Genomic DNA, 25,707 nt, shown 5'->3' with positions numbered 1-25,707 from the left:
GCAGATGAGAAAGTCCATTTCTTTTCCGAACCGATTAAGGGATACTTGTATCTTCTCCTTGCTTGACAATAAAATACTTATAATCCATTGTAGAATTTTGAAAATTAATGAAATAAATTCATACCTGTTAAGCACCTACCACAGTACCTGATTCGAGGTGTATTCAATTGATTTTTAGCTCATTGCCTTTCTTTTTTTGAAAAAAAGTTTCACATCAGGGCATAAATGGATATTTTTCCTATACTGCATATCTGTATACATTGAGACAATGAATTTTTCTCTTCAGGAAACAAAAATTCTTTATACTAGATGGAATCCCATATATTTTAGCCATCTTCGTACATATTTTCAAAATAGCCATTGTTAGTATATATTCACAATAGCAACCAGAAGTCATCAAAGAGACTTCAGTATCATTCAGGAAGGGAATGAAAATCATAAAAAGAATAAAATCCATTTGTATCTCTTCTCAATGATGAGCAAAAGCATCAAGCCAAGCGATTCTCACTGTCACATTTGGAAATGTCTTTCCCTGTGACCTTCTGGGCCAGAGGATTTCTTCTCTGAGGATTATCAGTGTCACAGCGGAAAGCGACAGCAGCATCCATCAGTGGCAGAGAAGGGTCAGCTCCCGGCACAGCCATTCCCTGTGACCGACCGCACCGGAGACACGTCCTCCTGATTGTCTCGGGCCCCCCCATGGTCTTGGGGGGCTTTATTCTTGCTGTTCTTTTCAGAGACGCTACATTATATATGGTGGCTCTTTTCAGGGGCAGCCACGGTCCAACATCAGAGCCAGCCCGCCTGATCTGAGGGCATCCGGAGCCCACGCACAGGTGGGCGGTGGGGACCTGAACAGCAACTTTAAGGTGTATGTCCCTCTTACCTGAGATGGCATGAGACTTTTAATTTCTACTTTTGTAGGAGGCGAGGCAAATAATGTCAAAAATTAGTTCTGTGTTGGCTCTATTTAAGAACGGAGGCATGAGGGACATTTAAATTTAAAACTCAGAAAGAGGGCTAGCCATTGGCCTGGAGGCCATGGTAGAGATCTGAACAGATAACACTCTGAGAGTCATTAACATGCATGTATTGAGGTGAAATCATACACCTGCGTATGTACTTTGAAGGGGCACAATAAACAGGAGTGATCAGCATCAGAGATAGAAAAACAAATCACAGGAGTAAGAGCTTGCAAGTCAAAGGAAGAGTTAATTTTTAAGAAACACGGTGGACCATAAAATGATTGGCACATTGGAAAACCATGAGTCCTAAGAAGCAACCACAAATCAATTTTACTTTCATCTCTCAAGGATCCTTTAAATGTACGGCCCCTGCCTGTCACATGGCTACAAAGTGAATCAGGAACATGGCCTTTCTGGTCTTTCTTAACTTATAGGAAGTCCTACAGTTATTTTAAATTGCAAAGCACAGGTTATACAAAAAGAACAATACTAGGGGCATCACGCTTCTTGATTTCAAAATACATTACAAAGCTGTAATACTGGAAACAGTATGGTACAGGGCAAGGAGGGGTGTGTAGGTCTCACAATCAGATGAGGACCACGAGGAAGAGATACAGCATGGTGCTGCCTTAGCGCCTGTAAAAAGGGTGACCCCAAGGCTAAGGGGGCCTGAATAGAGAAAATGCTGGGGTTCCTGTGGGTTGCAAAACTAATTAGCAACCAACCAGAAAAGCGATGCATGTGACTACGCTTAAGCTGTAGGTGAGAGAAACTGAGGGACAGAGATCAGAGATCAATGCGGAATGCATGACAGTACCAACAACCTCAGTGAAAAGTCAGCTTGCACATGTGTGAGACCAGCAACAGCAGCCTGCTTTGGGGTGTCAGTCCAGTGAATCCCTGCCCCCCACCCCAGCCAGTGCATGAGAGAAGAGGCACATAATAGAAAGAGCAGTAATGCTCTTAGACACTCGATCTTAGCCAAAATGCAGAGAAGAGAGAATTATGCTCTCAGACTAACAGAACGATATACCAATGGTAACTGAAGTGCAGCAGCAGGGGTTAAAAATGCTGTGTAGTAAGAACAAAAAATTGTTTTAATAAATATTTTAAATATCATAGAAAAGTGTTTTATTTTTAATTAAGCATATTGGATTTTAGTAAAAAGCCAAATAAACTGGTTTGAGTTCTCTTTTAGTAATTTAACCTGTCACCCTGTCCACACTCTAATCGAGGTGTTAATGAAGAGTGTAAGGGCCAAAGGCAGACAGTGGGGACAGTGTGTTGAAAAGAGCCCAATAATCTCAAACCCTTGAATAATTACCAATTATAATTATAAACACACACACACACACACACACACACACACACACACACGGAGAAACAGATTTGACTGGTTTATGAGAAACACATACTAGTTGCTTGGAGACAGGAACACCAAAGAATTAATGGATATACTCCCAACCCAAGATAAATTTATAAACTAACCTGGAGAAAAAGAAACCCACACGGAATTAGCATTCCAGCTCATCTTCACAAATACAGCAATGACCACAAATGCATGAAAGTAAATGCCCACAGATATACAGGAAATGGGAAGAACATTAAAGACGGTGTAACTCTGAAAAGTGATTAATTTATTTTCAGAATGTTATTTATACACCGGGGGAAATCATATCACTGAATATAAAGATAAGTTTCTTATCTGCCAGTCTTTCATTCTAAATTAGAAAGGGAAGGGCAACATAAATGGGTGTAGTAAATTAATAAGTAAGCAATAAATTCGGGGGCCACATAAAACAAAATATAGATATACATGTTACCTATTCTAGCCCTTATATTGTGTGTGTGTGTGTTTCCTTCTAGGGATATTTCTTTACCTGTCTTTATCCACATTCAAACTGTAAGTTCTTTGAGGGAAAAGGATTTTATCAAGTTAAATATCCCAGGCCCTAATATTGGGTATATCTATCAATGTATGACAACCTACTAATATATATTGGGACTCTAGGAAATATTGAAGAATTACCATTATGTCTAATAAACGCTGGCATCAAAGAATCAAAAATATATCAATCAACTAAGCAGGACAGAAAACACTGCATTTTACAAAAGATACTGCCAAAAAAGATCACTGTTGGTTATAAAAAAGTCATTGTACATATAATTAAATAAAAATATTTAATTATTAACTCTCATAAATATTTACCTCCCAATCTGAGGATCAAATCCAAAGTAAAGGTCCCTACAACGGTCACAACTTAGCCCAGCGGTGGAAGCATCTTGGCAAACACACTGGCCGGTTCGGCTGTTACAGATGTGATGAGCTGCCCCAGCTGTGTGGCAGGAACAGGGCAGGCAGCCAGTGGCATTGCCCGGAGAGATATAAAAGCCTGGAATAAAAAAGTGAAGAGATTTTATATATGCTTCCTAGCCAGTCTTTTCTTTAAATGATCATATTTTGACTACATCAAAACACAGAACACTCTGTAGGGGCACTAAATGAATTCCCAGTACAAATGTGCGTATAGCTGTGCTTAGCTCTTGTGTCAATTATCACCAAAGCGAGGCTGAGTCGGTGATTGGCATTGTACCTGCTATCTTTGTACCCAGGCAACTAAAACTCAGTGCATTGAAAACCTACTTCATGGCCTTCCTTTAATCATCTTCATTTTAACAAATGGCCTTGCCATCTCTTTAGATACTCAACCTAGAACCCTGAAACATCCTAGCTAGGAGAGCCAATAGAATACAAGGTGCCCAGTTAAATTTGAATTCCTAATGAACAATGACTTTTTTAGTAAAAGTATGTTCCATCTGATATTTGCTTATATTAAAAAATTACCTGAAATTCATGAAAGAAGGTGAATAGATTAGCCAAAGAACATGTATGCATAACCCACAGATAACAGTGGGGTGAAGGCCAGAGGGGAACAGGGGCTGGATGGAGGTGGGCAAAGTGGGGGGAAATGGGGACACTGTAATAGTGTCAACAATAAAAATAAAGTTTAAAATATCTGAAATACTGTATTTTTGTTTAAACTGGCAACTAGCTTGTGTCCTTCACTTGCCCTGGCTTCATGTAGCTAATTGTCATGTCAATGGGTCTTGTCTTCTAAGAATTTTACTCTACTTTCCACCTGTTATCACCTCCCTAGTTAAAGTCACTACCAAGTTTTTCAGAGTTAACACTGTATCCCAGAGGCATGGTAAGAGCTTTATATTCATGACCTCAATTGGTTCTCTCAGCAATGCTACTAATTCAGGCATTATTATTTTATCTGTTATATAAATCATAAAACTGGAGGTAAGAAAGATTAACAAACTTTCCTAAAATGATAGCATTAACAAACAGCAGAATCCGGACTTGAACCCAGGCATCTCAGCTTGAGGTTACCTCATCCAATGGTATTTTTCCTGTTCCCTTCAGTCTATTCTTCATATTGTAGCTGGAACAGCCTTTTTCCGAGTATAATTTCAACATTTCATTCCTCTATTTAAAAAAATTTAATGACTTTCTATTTCTTTAGGAATAAAATACCAAAATCCCTAACATGGACTTTAATCCTCCATGCAGGTCCCACCTCTGTCTCCAGCTTCAGTTCACTGCTCATCACTAGCTCAGTCTGCCCCATGCTTCCTTCTTCTCTTGATACCTCACAGCCTTTTCCAGGGGGTTCTTTCTGCTGCAATGACTTTGACCCCCTTTTCTGTTTAGCTCATGCCTACACACAACAGGTCTTGTGACTTCCTTGAGGAACCTAACCTATGCCAGCTTAGGCATGCCGTCACAACTTCATAGCATCCTATTTATTTCCTTTGGAATCTCATGAAAATTATAATCTCATTTCCACCAGATTGTTTTCTCCATGAAGGCAGGAACCACAATGGATTAGCTCATCTCTGTCTCCTCAGCATCCAGTACAGTGTTTGTCACAAAGTAGGCAAAAATGTACCCAATTATTATTTTTTTATTAATGTTTTTATTGATTTTAGAGAGGAAGGGAGAGGATGAGACAGATAGAAACATCAATGATGAGAGGGAATCATTGATCGGCTGCCTCCTGCACGCCCCCTATTGGGGATCGAGCCCGAAACCCGGGCATGTGCCCTTTGCCGGAATCGAACCCGGGACCCTTCAGTCCACAGGCTGACACTCTATCCACTGAGCCAAACCAGCTAGGGCAATACCCAATTATTAAAAGAGGCATTAATTCCCACAAGTACTATATTTTTAATCCCACATAATTTAAATTAAGTATACATCTATTTTTATTATAGCAAAAAAAGAAAGAAAAATAGGATTCAAAAATATTTTCAAGCTACTTCAAATGTCTTGGACCTAGAAGGTGGAAGTCCACAGTTATAAAATTAAAAGGGAACTGGGCATTTAAATGATGGAGTAGGCAAATGAAAGAGAAACCACTCTTGGTGCTGATATGTGTGTTTGTGCATGTATATGCATATGTACATACATATGTGCACATATACACGCACACAAGTACATGCATGATATTAAGAAATTTTGATGAAAAAATGGGGGGAGGGATTGCAGAGGGATTCTAACGAATAAAGTTCTGGCAAGTGAAAAGGAATTGACAATTGTCATGGTCACGCATTTAAAGATACAAAATATCAATGAGAGAGAGAGAGAGAGAGAGAGAGAAGAGAGAAAGAATGCGCATTGAGTGAATCCACACTGTGTTACCTATTCTTGAGGGAAGAACAAAAGGTGATTGCAACACTGCAAGACTCATTTAAGGCTCTCGTTGAGAATAGCCATTCTTTCACAGCCATCACCAATGGGCTTATCTTCTAGTCCCTGCATAGTCTCTCTTACAAAGCTTCGGGAACAGTAAAATAGAAAAGTTTGAGCTCAAGGAGAATGAAAAATGAAGCTCCAAATATGTGCCATTCAGTTGGAAAGAACAAATACTGTCACTTTCATTGTCATTTACAACTAGACTATGTCATTTGCTTCTTTGCATCTATGACAGCAATTCTCTTTATACATATGCATTTTTCCAGAAATAACACATGGCCATGCCAATTAATGTGTATACTCACATCTGATTTATCATGTGACCAAAGTCACAAATTTGGGAGACTTTGATTTTTGGATTCAGGATCACTGTGGCTGTGATTCTGTGTACTTTTCTTCCTGTGAAGGTGCCCAGGTCCTTAAATCCATGATGATAGCATCATGAATGTACTAACAGCTCTCCAATTTGGATAAATTGCACATTAGCAGAGATACTTAGAAGCAGAATTAACTTAGACTTATTGCAATAGCTTTGAGCCACAGAGAATTCTAGAACGATTAAGGATAATTTTTATAAGAAATGATTTATTAGATAACTCTGTAAGGACCAGGAGGGTCCATTTTGGTGCAGAAGATTGGGATGCCCATGTTTTGGAGAATAAAGAGCGCCTTAGGAAAAAACAGAGACAGCACGCAGAGAAGAACAAAAAAGGTATTAAAACACCTCAGGGGGCTGCAACCTGGAGGTAGAGCTTCAAGGAAAAGATTACATTGGAATTGTCGGGGGTTAATTCCCCTCCTCCTCTCAGGAGCATGATTATAGAGGCTAATCCCACCAGTATTTCAGTTGTCCCATTTTTAAGCAGTTCTAATTAGGATGACTCAGGTACCTTCCTGTCCAATGAGTACCTCTTGCCTTACCGGAACAGACCATTACCTTTCCCTTTATGACTTCTCACTGTAGAAAACACCATTTCCCCTCCCCTCCTCCCTCAGCTTCAACTCCTGGGTGCAGCTCAAAGATAACTGACCTTAATGTCTCGCCTTGAACTCAATGCGTTTCTGATCTCCCGCCATTAGCTCCACTTTATGTTCCCCATCTTTGTGTCTGTGTCGTTTTCACTGATCTCTCTGAGATTTCTCTCCACGAGCGATTCTGTGCCGCATACTTAACACGAAGCCCAGGCGTTAGGCCAATGCCATTCCCTTATACCTTGCGCAGTGCTGCGAGTGTACATGTCTATGGCACACATCAGCCTGCTGGAGGTTATTATCGTCCCCAGTTTTATTTCAGCTAACCCCTGGTCCCAAGCAAGACTAGTCTCCTGTGGGAAACAATGTGTTTTGCAGCTAAAGCAAAAAAGTCACCCGGATCATAAAATCCCGTTGCTTTATCTTGGAGAAGGTTTACGGAATGCTTCGAGTTCAAAGTTATTAGCCAGACAGCCGGTATTATCTCCTGTCGTGGCTATTTGCACAACACAGTACCTGTCCTGGGCATAAAAGAAGAGCCCATTTCCTGGCAATGTTCCTCCCGAGGACCATGAACAACTAGGCTTTACCGAGGTCTTAAAATGGGAGAAAGAAAACAAGTTTAACCTCTAGGCCTTATTCCAAAAAGGAGGGCAGAGCCGAGGCTAAGCGCTAATTATAAGCCATTTAGAAGTAACGACTCTCAGCATAAGCCAGAGAATGGACACAATATTAAGGGAAGAGTCTACGGAGGAATTTGTGGCTCCCCTATGTCAGGTAACAAAAGACCAACTTAGATATGGTTTTACAAATCAATATTTTCAGAATAAAGTAGCATAGATGATGCTAATCTTCACATTAAGGCAGTAATAATTTTCTTCCATTTGGTAGTTTTATATAAAAATAATGCTAGTCTGGCCCAGCTGGTGTTGCTCAATGGTTGAGCATTGACCTAGGAACCAAGAGGTCAAGGTTCAATTCCTGGTCAAGGCACATGCCCTGGTTGTGGGCTCGATCCCCAGTGTGGGGCATGCAGGAGGCAGCTGATCAATGATTCTCTCTTATCATTGATGTTTCTCTCTCTCCCCCCCTCACCTTTCCTCTATCTCTAAAAAAATCAATAAAAACATTTAAGAAAATAAAAATGCTAAAATTACTCATAGACTTGACCAAACATCAATAAATGCATAAATATATCATATCATTCATTACAAGGTATAATTTCTGTTATTGAAAAGATTTTTCTAAACTCCTTTTCAAATAGTTTAAATACACTTTTTGAATGCTCTGCTCCCCTTTTTTCTTCCTGTTTGGCTGTACTCTCCTTGAGTATCTTACCAACCTCTCTTTGCTATCAAACTCAGCTCAGAAATCACTTTCTTGTCTAAGCTCTCTATATCCCCCATCCTTGAAGAATTAATCAGTCTGTTTCCTTTTCTATCCTTTTCTAGTTCTTTATATTGTACATTTCTAATATTGTAGTAATCACACTGTTGTATTTACGTACAAGTCAGTTTCCCCTACTAAACCACAGACCTTTATACAACCGTAAGTTTAATATATTTCTGACTGTATATCTTACATCAGCATACAGCATCCTCCCTGGTATGGAGTAATGTATCCAAAAGATTGTTTATCCAAAAACAAGAATATGTGAGTGAAATGGATGGAAGGCTGAATGGATGGGTGGGTAGATGGATGGATGAATATCCGTGACCTCTTAAAATCTGAGATGGCCTGCAGGCCGGTGCTCTATCCACTGAGCACACCAGCTAGGGTAGGCATTACTTTCTAATAGTCTGTATGAATCATAAAGAATCATAAAACAAAAGCAAAACTAAACACCAGAGCAAAGCATGAGGAACGGTCCCATTAGCACACAGCGTGTCATGTGGAGCTGTTTCCATTATAAATTAGCCTTTATTTTATTCCGAAGCTGCAGAGTCCTCGGTAAACCCTCGCTGCCTCTGGTTCCAAGGACACGGGCGGGTCACGGCGGGTGCCATCCTTCCCCGGCTACCCCGGCCTGGCCTCTGACTAAGTGCCTGCAGCGGCACGCGACGAGGTCACCCGGCACGGGAACGCGCGCCGGGAACGCATCCTTAGTGCCATATTTATTAGCGTGGGGATGTGTACATTCATATATGTACACACACTCCAAATAATTTTAAATTAAAGCATTTTTAAAATACTTAATGGAGGTTAAGCTGCATTTTTAACCTCTGCTCAAGTTATTGAATGGCATATTAAAACCAATGGGGCTCTAATGTACCTTCTAATGCGCGCTGCTGCTTTAACAAATTGCCTATAAATTTTAGTTGAATTAAGCCTCTTCCTTGTACATCCCCGTAAGGTTAGGTGAATAATACATGAGGCTTCATTACATACACCTTCTTTAATAATGTTTTTTAAGAAAGGGGGACAGGAATCTATGTGCAGCCGTCTACTGCAGGCCAGTAATATTTACAATTACGGATGAAAGAGGCAGGCAGGAGTCCTCAGCCTGGCCAGTTCACACCCCCCACGCCCCACTGCTCACACACAGCAGCCTGGTGTCCCTCGGCCCCCCATAGTAAGTGACTGGTCTCTCCGATGTGTTTAAAGACACAGAATGAAAGCTTCCAGCCGTGCGTTTTAGTGTGCCTACTGCAGAGCTGGCTCCTTGAAGCGCCTGCTTATGATAAAGATACTTCAAGATAAGGGTGTTCTCTTTGTCCATGTAAATTTAACAGTAAGAGATAAATTTGACATACTTCCTGAAGCTATAAGAATGCAGGACCAGAAACAAAACAAAACAAAAAACAAAAACAAAGAAATATTGCCCAGCATACTCAGTGGTTAGTGTCGGCCCTTGCAATCGATCCAGGTGTCTTACATTGATGTTTCTCTCTTTCTCTCTCTCTCTCCTCTCTTCCCTCCTTCCTTTCCACTCTCTTCAGTTCAAGTTGAGAAATTAAGTACCAGTAAGACTCAATTCTGAAATGTCATTGGCTGGCATTCATCTAAAGGGTCAGACAAACATGCCACATGATCTTGAGTAGACTGAGCACTTGTATCTGTGCCGCATAAAGATATAAACTCAACGCTGACGCTGTGGGGTAAATTTTTAGAGGCCTCAACGGAGTAAGAAAGAGGAATGGCCCGGTATGGAATAAAGAAGGAAAGGTCACGGCGCCCTGAGAAGGCAGCACAATTCCCTCCTACCTGGTTGACACTGGTCACACCTTCTTCCTTGACGGTTAGGCAAACACCGGCACCGGCCACTACTTGGGTCACACGTGGTCCCGGGTAACGTCCCCGCGGAGTCGCACTCGCACGCCCGGCAGCCTTGGAAGGCGCCCGCGGTCAGGTTGTACCTGTGAGGCTGGCACTGGCTGCAGCGGAGACCTGTTACTCCTGATTTGCACGGACACTGTCCTGTTGATTTGTCACACAGCACAGAGCCATTTACTGTCCCCGTCTTATCACAGTCACAGGGCAGGCAGAGGAAAGAGTTATTCTGCTGGAGGTAGAAGGACCCCTCCAAACATCCATCACACTGCCTCCCTCCAACGCGGGGCTTGCAGCGGCACTGCCCTGTCCCAGTGTCACAGACCGTCCCGGGCAGGGACCCCGCGGGGTCACAGGCGCAGGCCTTGCAACCAGTGACGTCCAGCCCGTAGAAGTGCTCCCGGCAGGTGTCACACCGGAGTCCGCTGGCCTCTGCCTTGCACTCACACTGCCCCGACAGAGGGTCGCAGCGTTTGCTCGCTGAGCCGAAGGGGTTACACCGGCAGGGCTCACACCCACCATCATGGAAACTCCGGAGGAATTTAAATCCAAAACTGCAACGATCGCATCGGAGCCCTAGAGGTGGAATTTGTTTTAAAAAAAGAGGAAAATGTGAAAATGATGCTAGCATGCTTTCAAGGTAGCTGAAGCCCAAACAATGGTAACGCTGACATTTCACGCACACACAAATGTTGGGCGATTTCTCACAAGTAATGCAATGGAGGGCTAGTCACGGACTCCAAATAGGATGGCGATACTTAATCTGGTGACGATGCAACTTTGATTTTGTATGGTGCTTTGTTAACTTTTACTTGTATATTGCTTAATGCAAAAAGAAATGCTCAATGCAAACGTCACTCTATTACACATACCAGAACTCTTCTCTTTAGTGAATATTAAAACTATTATTTTAAAACTAAAAGCTATGTTAAAACCATCATTTTTACTTATTTTATATTAACAAAGCATGCTCATTTAAAATGTACAATAGAAGGGGAAATGCATTTCCAAAGTCATAAAGAAGAACAGCATAGTTATTTTCCTAGAAATCAGAACCCCCTAAAAATGTTGAGTTGATAACTATTTTGGTGATAACAGGATATATATACTTACTCCTAAATATCACACATTTCAATAATTAATATAAATAAAACTTATCCAGAGCAATTTTTATTTCAATGCCTTTATATGCTCCTATATTTTATCACTTTCAATTAAAATAAATTATGCTCTCCTTGGCTCATAAAGCAATCACATTGCTTGTCATATTGTATGATTCAGAACATACCTCTTTAAACACTAAATAAATTCTGTTTAGATTACTCCTATTTAAAGAAGTACATATATACATTTCACAAACAGGGGAAAAACGTTTTAGCAACTACACTTAAATCTCTGACAACTTAGGTTACTTTTAAATAAAAGACTATTACACGGCAAAATAATAAAAACATTGTTAAATAGTAAACATTGAGACGCAAAATACTTTCTTTAGATAGCTTTCACCTATCCATGAATTTAAATAACAGACTCTGTGGGGCTGAATCAATTGAAACATTTATTTTAAGCTTTAGTAGCAATAAAAAAAATTAGTACTAAAATAACAGTCAAAAACACACTCAGGAACTCATATGTAGAAAAGCATTTCCTGAGCAGGAAGGAGATGCATAATATATATGTATATGTATGAATAAAAATTCAAGAACTCCAATGGAAGGCGAGTTCTTTAACAGTGATGAATGACTCACCTAAGGCATATCATTTAATTTCAATAAGGAAAATAAAAAAGGGCCACTATTGCTGCAAATTTTAAAAATAACTGTATTGTTAACAAGAATTATGACTCATTTTGAACTATTAAAATTGGTCTACATGGATTCATATCATATCAGTTTTAAAAATATGCGCAGTGCTTATTTGAATATGCCATACATATTCCTGACAGGTAATCTATTCCTAACGATACTTGGGAAGGCCTACAGGGCATCACATTCGGTGTTAACAAGTACAGGCGAGTTAGCACACTTGGCATTTAATTCACATTCTTCTCCCTTTTTATTCTAGATGAATGACCTACTTTAATAAAATTATTGGTGCTAATGTATTTTACTGGTGATAGAATCATTAGTGAGATTTAACAGTTTTGTTAACTCTAACAGTTTGCTTTCCAAAGCATATACAACACACACTTGTATTTTCTGTTTTTTTTTGCGTGTGTTTTTTTTTTTTTATTATTAACAAGGTAAAATTGAATAAGGTTACTTATTAATTCCCCTTAGGAAAAAAATTATGCATATGGAGTTTATATTTTTATTAAACTTACTAAATGTGCAGAAATAACTTTAGAAATACTATCAAAATGGTGATTTCATCTTCAAATACATATACTTATATAGATTTACTTATATATTTATATTTTCCTGCAGAAAACTATCTCGATCAACCAGTAAAATAGGTAAATAGTAGGAAGGTCATAACAAATTCTAAGTAAATAGTAAATTTTGATTTTTTTCTTCCTTAAGCTCTAGAACCTAACCACCACGAGAAAGACTCCATTGTATAGAGAAATAACTATTTCATTGTCTTTAAAGGCCTTTCTTGAAGTTTCGTTTTCACATTTTGAATTTAAAATATATCTCACGTTAAAGAACAGAGGATGCCGTACAGATGAATTGAAAGGTCTTAGAATTCCTCCAGCATCCCAGGTAACGCTTACACAAAGTGTGCTTCCCTGTACAAGTTGTTTATCCAGCTTCTCTGGAGTTAGTTTCTGTATGTTTGAAGTGCATAAGGGCTAGTTACATTAACATTCTGATATAATATTTCTCTAAACCAGATAAGCCTAGTGTCATACCATTAAACACGCCCATATTCTCTTTTATTAAATTAAAATGAAATGCTTATCTAGCTGAATTAATAAAATGATGTATTTATATCTATATAAAAATCCATTTTAGTGTTACATAACAAATGAAATTATTATTCAGAATGCTATGTTCATATGTTTGTGTGTACATATGTGTGTGTGTGTGTGTGTGAGAGAGAGAGAGAGAGAGACTGTTAGGCATGATTTTATTATTCTTAGGTTCAGGTCAATGTTAGAAAAATGATGGAAGACTTGAATGACAATAGAAAGGCAAAGGTCTTTTTTAAACTTCCTATATGAACTGAGACATGTTCAGTTACAATATAAGACTCACTTCATCAGGAAACTTTCCGCACATAATATTCTCATATATCAAAATTTCAAAGTGCATTATGTGCACAGCGTATTTTGGGCACTTGATAAATTTTGTCCTTATGTGGCTGTGGTTCCCCTCAAAAATGTTGGATGTAATAAATTGCTATAATCAAATCTAATTTCTGAAAAATACCTGTGGGAGTAACAAACAAAAAAGCACGTCTCGTATAAAAAAATGATAAATAACACTGACGGTGGCTGTTTATTATAATCAGCTTGGCACTGAATTACAAAATTAAAATTATGTGGCCCTTTATAACTAACCCTAGCAATATACATGATCTGTGGAGTTATGTTGACTTATTTTGCATTTCATAGGAACAGTTCAAAGAAATATAATAGGAAAATATGGAAAGATTTATCACAAAGGACCCTGTAGCACAGAATATTTTGAAAAAAATCCATTTATTTTGGTCTATTAAGAAAACTAGCAGGGAAATCATTTGCTTAGAACTCATTAAGTAGAAACCATTTTGAAAAAGTGTTAATTTTCTGAAAGAAACATCTATGCGGTAAGCAAATTATATTTTTCTATGACTTATTAGTATGGGACCATGTGAAGTACAGCGGCTACCGACTCCAGAAACTTCTAAAGGGTTGATTAAAGGAAGCTTCCAGCGGAAGTTTGATAGAATTATTAATTCAATCATTTTAGACAGTTAATTTCGTTCAGATTGTGTTTTTTCCCCCCTTTTTCCAGCCTGCCTTGAGCAAGGAGATTTGCTTTACTCTTCCGTTAAGAAATCAAATAGAGGATTTTATTCCAGATGGCAATGGAGATGTGACTGAAACGCCTGCGTTACACATACCAATAACATTTGCTTTGCACGTGCACTGGCCTGAATGTGGGTGACAGGTAACATCTCCATCCTCGGTCCCGGAGGTATTGCAGTTGCAAGGCCTACAGCCGTCAGGATCCAGCTCGTGCAGGTTGAAGAACCCATCCTGGCACTGATTGCACCTCCTGCCAGAAGCGCGTCGCTTACAATCACACTGGCCTCCCATCTAGGGAAGATACAATATTTTGTAGGATGATGAACGTATCTATTTTTAGATCATTTGCTCATTAGGTACAAGGTGGGGATGGAGGGAGAAAAAAATTTTAAATGTTAGATAGACAAGAAGGTAAGAAGGTGTGTGTGTGTGTGTGTCCCCCACCCCCCGTCCGCCCCCGCCCCCGCCACAAAAACATAGGACGCCTCAGCAGGGTGAATATATGGAACCGGATGAAAATAAACCCTGTAGAAGTCAGTAGTAGGTGGCTAAAAGGGAACCGTGGAATTAAGCACTGAGCACCCCATAAAGAAATCCAAATGTGGTCAGTCACGTGGAGACCGAAATAGAGAAGAGACAGCAGTTAATTTAGTCTTTACAACTCGACCTCTCTGTTCCGTGCCTCTCATTTGCTGTCTCGTTCATCTAAGCTTGTTTTACACACACAAGATGCTTAATTTAAGGGAAGATCTTGCTCTACTAATAGTATCCCTTCAAGGTTTCAACAACCTTAAAATAAAGGTCTTTGTTAATAGTGTCATTTTGTACGGAACATTTTTTTTTTTTACACAATCCTGCTTTTAGGGATGTTTCAGCATTTTTATGGTTCATTTGTTGTATGCCTTAATCACATTCAGTACATTTAGATTATTTACATTGTGGTCAAAAGATGTGAAAAAGTTAAATGCTTTAGAGCAGGGGTCCTCAAACTTTTTAAACAGGGGGCCAGTTCACTGTCCCTCAGCCGTTGGAGGGCCGGACTACAGTTTAAAAAAAAACTATGAACAAATTCCTATGCACACTGCATATATCTTATTTTGAAGTAAAAAAACAAAACGGGAACAAATACAATATTTGTATTTGCATGTGGCCCACGGGTCGTAGTTTGAGGATCCCTGCTTTAGAGTACTGCCAGGTAAAACTGTATTTGTTCTTCTTTGGGCTGCTCATTTGAGAATGAACATACATAAAAAAAGAGTGTGCAGTCCAGTTCGGAGGTGTTTTCTCATTTCATTATAGACTAGAACAGCCAACGGGGATTCATCAGACATTCGTGCACAATTCCAACTTGAAAACAGGGACAAGAATGAAGGAAGAAGCCACATTACAATGTAAGCTCCACAGCAGCAGCAGTTTTAGTCACGTTACCATTTATGAAATGCCCGACTCCTCACTTCACTGAAGAGGAAACCAAACCTTAGAAAGATCATGTTACTTACTCGGGGCCAGACAGCTGTAAGTGGCATAACTTCCAAATCCATGTTCATAACCACCACGCTACGTTCACTCTGTTTGGTGTAAACTACTAATCGGACAGCAAGGGGACAAGCGCTCGTCCCCAGGAAGGTCGAGGCGGTGGTCTATCTCTGTGGGACGCTGGATGCAGATGGAAGAATCAGCCACTCAGTCCAGTTACTGCTTACTGACTTTCTGTGAATAGCACTGACGCTGGCTAGCGGTGGCTATAGATCACCTTGTGATCACACTCAGGGCCTCGCCATTTCCGACCATCCTGAAAAAGTCTACCGTCCCAGGCATGCGGCCATGGTGGGTTCGCACAGTCAACTGTGTAACGACTGAAACAATGAGGCTGGCGGGGACATCAGTGGCAAGAGCAAAGAGTAGGATTCTGCAGTGATCATTCGAGTCAGCTTTCTTAACTACCCTCCACATTAAGAGATGGAATTCTTTCAGGGTGAAATCAAGACATCGAATAATCCATACAGGATCATTGTGTGTGTGTGTATGTGTGAGAACACCGCTTCTGTGTTTAAAAAATATGAGGCATGATTTAAAGGTCAATACTAGTAAATAGGTGAACACAGAGGTTCTCTATGTAACAGACACCAAACTGTAAGTAATTTAAAGCAACATTTGAAAAAGAGCAGAACCACGTGCCTTCCTAAGCACTCATCTGGCAGGTGGTAGAAACCATCTGATGGTCCATAGATTACATCTTCCCCCAGAACTCACTAAGAGCCAATGAGGTGACAGTGATGATGCCAAACAAAGTCAGAACTTGAACTCAGAAGATTAAGAACAGGAAACCTACCCTGGAAACTGAATTTGATTTGAAGGGTTTTGTTTGAGCAGAAAAGAGATACAAACGAGGGCCAAAAATATCTTCTAATATCTTCTAATCGATGAGTAGATTCTTGAGAATATTCTTTTCTTTCACAGAGGTGACTCCAGATTTCTCTCCCATAGAAATGCTTAGACTCCTATTCTTCTCTGTTGAGAGTCATTTGCGGTGTCACTCCACAAATGCTACATCACGTCCAATGGCACGGCGTGCACCCTGAGTTGTAAGGTCACTTTACCTGAGCGATACCTCCCAGCTCCCACCACTTCCACCTGCACTGCCATCCTTACCCAGCACTGAGCATCCGAGAAACAGAAAGCTTGTGAAGTGAGTCAATAGTGGAGAATTTCTCCTACTGAGCATCTGAAGGAAAATTCTAGAAATTAACTGTTTTTAAAAAGAGCACGAATAAAATACTTATTCACTTGCAGCATCATTGGTGCTTCTAAGGAAAAGTATAGACAGGCCTGCCTATCATCTGCCTGTCAATCCAACCACATCATCTACCTATCATCCATCTACAGTGTATCCTCCCTGCCAGGAGCCTGCTCAGCCCTAGGATGTAGACCCTGAGAATTACTATGTATATTTGGGATACGTACAATGATTTCATTCTTTAAGCTTCTGCCTCTCCAGAGAAGAAAAGTCCACATTAATGTAACAGGCTACCTTTGCAAGGTGCTCATTCCGCTTGCAAAATAAATAAATGGATCTGCAGTGGTTTCTGCCACATATAAATGCCAGGCATTGCAGAACGCCCGGTGAATGACGTACATCACCATACTTGTTTCCATTTAAGCGTTTTTGTGATACGGCTGTTTATCATCTTGCTCAGGTGTCGAAAACATTCATCGGAGAAGAAAGGCTGCTACTGGGTGGGAAACCAAGATGCCTTTTCTTTGCCGTTCTACAATGCCTGCCATTCGTCAGGCCGGCGTGATTGTACAGTCCCCCGCCCCTTTCGAAAGGCGTTTCCCAGAAATGGCTGGCGGAGCTTGCCCACCATCATCTCCAAGGGGTGTGCAAAGGGCAACATCCTGAGGCATGCTCAAACAAAACGACGGTAGGGACGGAACACATTTTTTTCTCAGTCTTGTGAGTGGTCAAGACGGAAGGAGTATAAAGAGGTTCCCCACACGCGCCGTTCCCAGCAGCGGTTATAATAATTATAGTGCTACTTCTCAAAGGGGAATGATTTCATATTGCATCATCTCCCCTCCTTTTTTTTTTTGGCTGGTTTAGGTCTATTTCGCTCAGAGATTATTATCTCTAACTTGTAAAAGATGCATGTAATAGATGTCACCATGTTAAATTAGAGCATTTCATAAATGTCAGCTGAATGGCACAGCCATACAGTGCACGGTCTTATTGTAATTTGCTGCAAAATTAATACAGTGCTTATTAACAAGATGATGGTAGGACTTTATCAAAATGAAGGATCTCACAACGGCGTTTTAAAAATATTTCTAACATGAATAAATGAATTTTCCATGTCTGTAGTTAATGTTGTGTAGAAATATGCTTTTAGGAGAGTTAACTCTTTCGGTTTAACGATATTGGTTTTGTTTTATTTGGGTAAAACTGTCAGGTCGCTGTGAACTTACACAGTAGAATGGCTGCTCACTACAGAGTTAGTCTACTGGACCAGTGAAAATATAAATTCCAAACCTGGAGAGAGGAAGACGTCCATCTGAGATGATAAGGAAAATAAATGAATCAGGCTTTTAAAACGTACCTTGACACACTGGTTAGCTTGTGTGTGAGATAATGAGCTGAAAGCCTGGCATGTATTAAGTGCCCAGGGAGCCACAGGAATGCCTCGACATCACCCGACTCTTCATTTGACAGTTATATCGCTTTCGAGAAATGATGTGGACACCCGATGATATGCACACTGTTATTTCCTAAGTATTTATAATCAGACCTGGCATAATGCTCCCAAATCAAATGGGTATGTGCCTTTCTACCTCTGAGCAGTGGGCATAAACAGCCAGTTTAGCAACGGGCTGTGGAGCTGCCTTTACGGAAGCCCCAGGGTCCCGAACCTTAAGTTGCCCTCGGGCTTTGAATTTCTGCTCCACCCCATTAAGGTGGGGTGACCTAGGGGGAGCCACCTCATCCCCCTTGGATAACTGTTCAGTGTGAACCTTCCTATCAAGCTCAGACCCATTCTCCCCTTCTTTTCCAATTTACACCCCAGCACCTTTGTTCTTATCCTTTGTAGCTGGGCCTCTCCATCAGCTTACCAGCTGCAAGAGAAATGTCACTACTCATCTCTCCTGAAGTCTCTGAATGAGACCACATGACTTATGCCCAAATCTTCCAGTCTTTCTTTTTTATTTTAAATATGTTTTTATTGATTTCAGAAAGGAAGGGAGAGGGAGATAGAAACATCAATGATGAGAGAGAACCATTGATCAGCTGCCTCCTGCACACCTCCCACTGGGGATGGAGCCCGCAACCCAGGCATGAGCCCCTGACCGGAATCAAACCCAGGACCCCCGTCCACAGGCTGACACTCTATCCACTGAGCCAAACCAGCCAGGCCTTTAGGCTTTCTTTAAGCTATAAACTCCCCACCTTTCAGATCCTTCGCCACCCTAATGCTCACAGGCAATATCCATATATCACATGATTGAGGGGCAAGCTCCTCATAGGCTATAGAAACTTGCGCATTACATCTATTTGTACACGATAGTATTTGGGTAACACAAAAGGTAAGGCAATATATTTTCTGGAAAATTCACACGGTGACTTTTGGACACGTTGTAGTAATTAATGACAAAGACTTAGTTTTGAGCAGATGAAAAAGCATTGATGAACTGCCGGAGATAGGACATTATGCAGAGAAAGTGTATTCTGCCTCGTTTTCTAACTTGTTTTCTGGAAAATTATCACTGTGGCAGAACAATCAATTTCCATAAGTCGGGTCCTTATTCCTTATTATTCCATCTTCCATGGGTCAGACCGGGAAACGTTTCCTTCGTTGATGCCTTTCCATTTCACCTAATTCATTTCCAGTGCAGGCCTCCTGCCTTATTAATCTATTTTTTAATGTCTCCTAATCCTTTCTCTCGGTTCCGGCTCTGTTGCAGCAGTCTATTGATGTCTTATTGAGCACTGCAATCAACCATCCTTCTTTCTTTCATGTAATTACAACTATATATATATTTCCCGTTTTCAGCCAACTTTCAGATCCCCTCATTGTTTTTTCTTTCCATTTTTTTAAGAAAGTGGCTTAGATTAGATCCTCTAATTTAGTGAACAATTCAGCTATGATTTAACAGAGGCTCGATGGTGTGGAAAACTTAGAAAAGGTTTGATTTTAAGTTGGGATTCAGAGGACAGAACAGAGTGAGCCCACTTGGACCAGGTGTACACATGTGTGCATAAGGGACCGGCTCTCAACTACCCCTCCCTCCCCCCCGCCCACACACACGCAACCCAGCTTCTTTTACCCGCACATCTTTGATACACAGTGTTCCAGGAACTTCCATGTTAAAGAGTGGTCCATAGACCAGCAGCAAGGCATCACCTGAAAGCTCTTACAAATGGAGAATCTCCGTCCCTACTCCAGACTTGCACAATCAGAATCTGCCTTTTAAAAGACATCTGGCAGAGGATGACGTTACTTATTCTCTTGGTACCTCTATTTCTCCATCCACAAAATGGGGATAATTATGATACCTTCCTAGTAGGACTGTTTGGGGAACTCCATGGAATACTACATGGTAAGCCTTTGAGCTGTCTATAAGTATTATTGTTCAAAATGGTATTTTTTATACACTTGCCTATATTCTTCTGAATAAAGTATGTAGTGTGTAAGTCCTAACTCCCATGTTTGATGCCACAATCTCAGTAAAGAACCTCACCAATCTCTCAAAAGAAGAAAGATATCTGAGATATTCACATGCACATTCAGAGCTGGAGAAGCACCGCCTTCTGGCTGACTGCCTATGTCTTGAACTGCTGAGACTTAACCCTCATGGTTTCCTTGGCTAGATGTAGGACTACAGCAAAGTAAGAGAGGAAGAAGGTGGGGGAGGGGAGGGCGTGGAGAAAACCCCAAACAGGAAAGCACCCAAACAGCATTTCTTGAATGCCTTCCACAGAGTCAGGCCTCATGCAGTCTCCTCGCCTCACCAGCATCATCTGGCAGGTGGCCACAGCAGGTCCACCATGGGGAACCAGCTACCATATGAAGGGCAGGGTCAGTGAAGGGCCAGGCTGGAGCCGGACAGGGGACTCCCACCTTGGGTCAGAGCTGACTGGGATCTTCATCTATGGACTAGAGGAGTTCAAAGACCCTTCTCAGGGTTCCCTGGAACACTTTCCTAAGACGCCACCCAGGCCTGGGCTCTGTCTGGTTCTCGTGGATGTAAGTCACACCCGATTAGGAAAAGACTCAGGAAAGAGGTCAAATAACTCTCGCACCGAGTTCAAAGGAAATGAGAACAGAGCGCAGTGACATCCTGACAAACTCACATTATTAGGAATCTGTACTAACAGCCTAGGCTGTTCTTACGACAAATGGACTTATTTTCCCAGGGTTGTGAATTTTGATATTTTTTGGCTCATGTATACCTTTTGGGTCTGATGAAGGTACTAAAAGCCTTCCCCTCTAAGACACATAAATAAACAAACAAACAAATGGAAACACTCCTACATAACATACAGGTTAACCAAAGAACATATATGCTTAGCCCATGGACACAGACAATAGTGTAGTGAAGGCCTGGGGGGTGGGAGGGAAGGCTGGGTGGAGGAGGCATAGTGGGTGGGATGAGGGACATCTGTAATAGTGTCAACAGTAAAAAGCATTAAAGGTGTACACGGATGTCCTAAAACTCATCCATGGCAGCCCTAGGGATGAAGGACTCCTCAATAAAAATAATGACTCTTCTCCCTTTTCTACTCTCCTATTAATATAATATGATTACTGTGCTATGTGTCTTGACTTTGGTATTGGTATTTTTAGGTGGTGGTGACTCAGAGCATTACTTCATGCCCGTCTCAAGATCTTGGCATCCACAGGAGGAAAAATTACAGCACCTCTAATGGAAGAATAAGGCAGACACGCCGGATCTTATGAGATTGGATTGAGTGTCAAATGGCAACTGCCAAAGGGAAGCTCCCTTCCAGAACCCAGAGCGCACGACACGGTCGCCCGGGCCATTTGGGGCTGGCTGGGTTCCTGAGTTATTACAGCAAAATGAGACTTGAACAACTGCCTAATATTCCTGTATGCTCCCTAATATTATTAAGGATTGCGACTGAATGAATTTAGAAAATGTCCTTGAGTTCAATTTTACAGTTTAGAATTCTGACACCATTGGCAAATTTTTTTAGTATGGATTCTGTTGTCCCACTGAAAACAACAATAAATGTTTTTAGAAAATATTATTTAGGCAAGGTGGGCTTGACATGATATTTTCACCTGTCATAATAACTTTTTTGTATCATACAGACTTTGTGTCCATACTTGGAGAATGAGAGAATAACCATTAAGGTAAAATGTGAATGGACTTAGAGATGAACGTGGAGGCATTAAATTCATGAACAGCTCTGCCATTGTATCTGCATTTGGAATCCTGTATGTAGCTCTCTCTGGCTACATATCAGATTTCATGAAAGTTCTATTTATTTCTGCTATAAAAATGATCAAAAAAGCAATCAGAAATAGAAAAAGGTAAAAAAAAAGCTTCTAAAAGAAAAAATGTTAACACTTCCAAGTATGTCTTTTGTTTTCTGCATTTTTTTCCTTTTTTTCAATATATTTCATTGATTTTTACAGAGAGGAAGGAAGAGGGATAGAGAGTCAGAAACATCGATGAGAGAGAAACATTGATCAGCTGCCTCCTGCACACTCCCCACTGGGGATGTGCCCGCAACCAAGGTACATGCCCTTGACCGGAATCAAACCTGGGACCTTTCAGTCCGCAGGCCAACGCTCTATCCACTGAGCCAAACCGGTTAGGGCTGTTTTCTGCATTTTTAAACTAGGTTTTTGCACATGGAAAATATGGACATACAGAGGCATGTAATAAAAAAAAGCTCTCTCTCTTCTCTCCCTACCCCACTCCTGGGACCAAAGGACATGTTAAAATGTTATTATTTCCTTTCTCCTTACTGTTGAATAATATTCCATTGAGTGAATATGCTACATTTTATTTATCCACTCATCAATTGACACTGGGTTATTCAACATTTTGACTATTATAGATAAAGGAGTTATGAATGTTCACAAGTAAGATTGTGTGACAATTTATGTTTTCATTTTATTTGCATATATACCCAGAAGTGATAGTGCTGGGTCATATGGTAACTCTGTATTTAATATGTTGAGGAACGCCAGACTGTTTTCTGTCTGTAAAAGTGGATGTGCGTGTTACGTGCCCCCAGCAGTCTATGGGAACACCAATGACCTCCACAGACTCATTAATGCGTGTCATTATCTATCCTTTTAACAACAGCCATGCCAGTGAGTGTGAAGTGGTATCTCATTGCGGTTTTAATTTGCATTTCTCTGAAGACTAATAATGCTGGATATCTTTTCATGTGCTTATTGCCATTTGTGTATCTTCCTTGGAGAATTATCTATTTAGATCCTTTAGCCATTTTTAATTGCATTGCCTTTTTATTATTGAGTTGTAAAGGTTCTTTATATATGCTGGAGACAAGTCTCACTGGATATATGCTTTGCAAATATTTTATCCCATTCTTTAGGTTGAGGTAGGACATATTGACCCAGGTGAGTTAAAATCTGAGCTCATGTAGGTCAGAAAATAATTTTTGCGATATTGTAATAAAAGTGCATAAAATTGTAAAAATGCACTGTGCTGTTAAGATAGAGAGAAGCTTGGAATATAAAATTCACAAGCACAACTATCATAATGACCATTTGGACCTGGGTGTACATGACCTTTGTTAGACTGTCTTCTTTGGAATTGGGGAGGAAACTTGTTTTTGTTTTTGTTAACATCATTTATTAACATTAACTGTCCAATAATTCCCAGACATATACTCAATTTACTTTCCAGTTTACTCTGAATCCCCTAGTTTCCAATTTGTTTTGACATCTGTAAAAGTAAAAATAAAATGAGCCTTTCTTCTCTGCAAAGGACCTCCAGGCAGTCTGACAGTTCATGTCCGCATTCACAGTTGCACAGCAGCGCTCCTAAAGCGGCCATTTCATTTAGATACAAACACACACAGGACATCCTGAGAAATACAGTCCTAGATTCTATGAGAAGATGATGTCCCATATTAGCTTTTTATTGATTGCTTTTTAGAGGGAGAGGAAGGGAGAGAGGAACATTGACTTGCTGTTCCACTTACTGATGCACTCACTGGTTGACTCTTGTATGTGCCCGGACCAGGGACTGAACCTACAGCATTGGCATATCAGGACAATGCTCTATTCATTGAGCTACCCCAGCCAGGGCCAAATTAGCTTTTGAAAGGGAGCAATCCTTTACTTCCATACTGAGAACTCACCTGATCACACAGGAGGCTACCGTTTCGGGTGCCGGCTGCATCACACTCACAGGGCTGGCACCCATCCGTGGCTGAAGGATCCGCCCCAACTGGTCGGAAAAAGTGCTCCTTGCACAGCTCACAGTTCCGTCCTGCGGCAGGGAGAGGTGATGCGTTATGACTTCCAGTTCATTAAAATCAGCTGCATAATTCAGAATTAAAGACTGTATTCCTTGGAGGGAATTCTATAATTTTCGGGACGTCCATTTTAATGCACCTTTCATCTCTACCTGCCAATTTAGTGATCCGGAGCATATGAAACAATGAACCTGCTACAAACTGTGCTTTACTTCATTAAACTCCCATCTGCTATAAAATGCCACACCTCTAAAAAGCTGGCCTTTGGAAGGGCCCAGGCGTTTTGAAAGAGTTTCTTTCTAAACTTCAAACTTTTCTTTATTTCCAGGGCTAGGCACTTGACCTCAATCAAATATGAGAAATTTCTGTCTGTGTGGGAGAGGATAGCTGTCCAGTTAGAAGCAACTATGTACGGAGTATTAGAAATATTTTCCAGAACTAAATCTTGTCAAATAGGAGACTATTCTTACTATAATATCATTCATTATTCTATAGTTAACATAATTAAAAGCAAATGCTTCTATTAGAGCTTATGGCCATTATTTTCCATTGCAAATATCAATAGAAATCTATAAATATAAAAGGCTTATATGCAAAGTGTTCCCTTAGGAGTTCAACCGGGAGGTCGATTGCTCACTATGACGTTTGCTTACCACCAGGGGGCGGTGCGGAATGAAGGAAGGCCCTGGCCAGCCCCAATTGCAGGCCAAGGCTAGGGATCCTACCTGTGCAAGATTTTCGTGTACAGGGCCTCTAGTTTATTATATTTAGACATAGCAAACAAATTTCATTTTAAATATCAGAATAGTCTGACATTTTAGAAATATCAGGTAATTCCTATAGCTTACAATTTACTAATCAGAAGTTTCCCCTTATAAAAGAAAAACAAATCTAATCTACAGGTCAACTCTAAAGTAAATGTAAGTACAATACAGAACCACCAAAATAGAACTCAAGGCAATCAACTTCCCCTTTAAACATGTATTCTCCTTAAATATTGTCCAAATTGGCCCAATATTAGAAAACTAAGGAAATAATCAAGTGAAAATCCACATTCTGATGGACACTGGCTGTGGACTAATTAAACATTAAATGGTTTCATAGTATTTCTAGATTATTTCCATTTACATATGCTGATGACTCTCAAATTTCTATCTCCAATCTAGAAATATCTCCTGTATTTGCCATTTAATGAATATTCATTGGGTGATTCCCATGTGCCAAACTCTGTGCTGAGTGCTGAGGAAGGAGTAGTCATGAGCAAAACACACATCACACCTTCCTCACAGAGCTTTCCTGTAGCCATGAGGGTAAGAGGAGTCTTAACTGAATGATGACAGGAATGGACATACATGAACAAACAGCCCTACACATAAGGTGCCACTGAAGTGTGCTGATGATAGGGATCTTTTCTGAGGCACCACAGAGGGCGGTCCTTAGGGAAGCAGCTTCAGAACTGAGCCCCACTGCCCTCAACAGAATTCCTCTCGGAGACACGCAGTGAGCATGTCCAAATGAGAACTGCCACCCTCTCCCCAAGCCTGATCCACCTGTGTTTCCTGTCTCAATGGCTGACATCAATGTTGACCCTGTTGCTCACACTGGAATGTGAGGCAAGAGTCTTGACGCTCCTTCCTTCCCTAGGCCTTGCTTGGAAAGTGCTGCCACTTTCCTTCCTGAATTGTCTCCATCCACACCACCTCCATCCACTCCAGCATGCTCCTCACTGGGACAAACTGCAGCACCGGCTACCTGGTCTTCCCAAACCACACCTGATCCTGCCCAATCCACTCTCCACATTATGACC

General features: G+C 40.7%; 1 protein-coding gene across 1 annotated transcript in view; it reads right to left on the bottom strand.

Moving 5' to 3' along the window:
• USH2A (usherin) overlaps positions 1–25,707 on the bottom strand; it is a 295,540-nt gene that overhangs the window by 218,067 nt on the left and 51,766 nt on the right. The window contains exons 10-13 of the mRNA XM_006094330.1: positions 23,784–23,914; positions 14,020–14,215; positions 9,904–10,545; positions 3,175–3,358 (exon numbers count right to left, since the gene is read on the bottom strand). Of these exons, the coding sequence (XP_006094392.1) occupies positions 3,175–3,358; positions 9,904–10,545; positions 14,020–14,215; positions 23,784–23,914 (1,153 nt within the window). The remainder of the gene's footprint in view (positions 1–3,174; positions 3,359–9,903; positions 10,546–14,019; positions 14,216–23,783; positions 23,915–25,707) is intronic.

This window comes from Myotis lucifugus, unplaced genomic scaffold (genome assembly GCF_000147115.1).
Source record: "Myotis lucifugus unplaced genomic scaffold, Myoluc2.0 scaffold_133, whole genome shotgun sequence".
NCBI lineage: Eukaryota > Metazoa > Chordata > Mammalia > Chiroptera > Vespertilionidae > Myotis > Myotis lucifugus.
The sequence above is the reverse complement of the archived record's forward strand: the minus strand, read 5'-3'. Positions and strand labels throughout refer to the sequence as shown.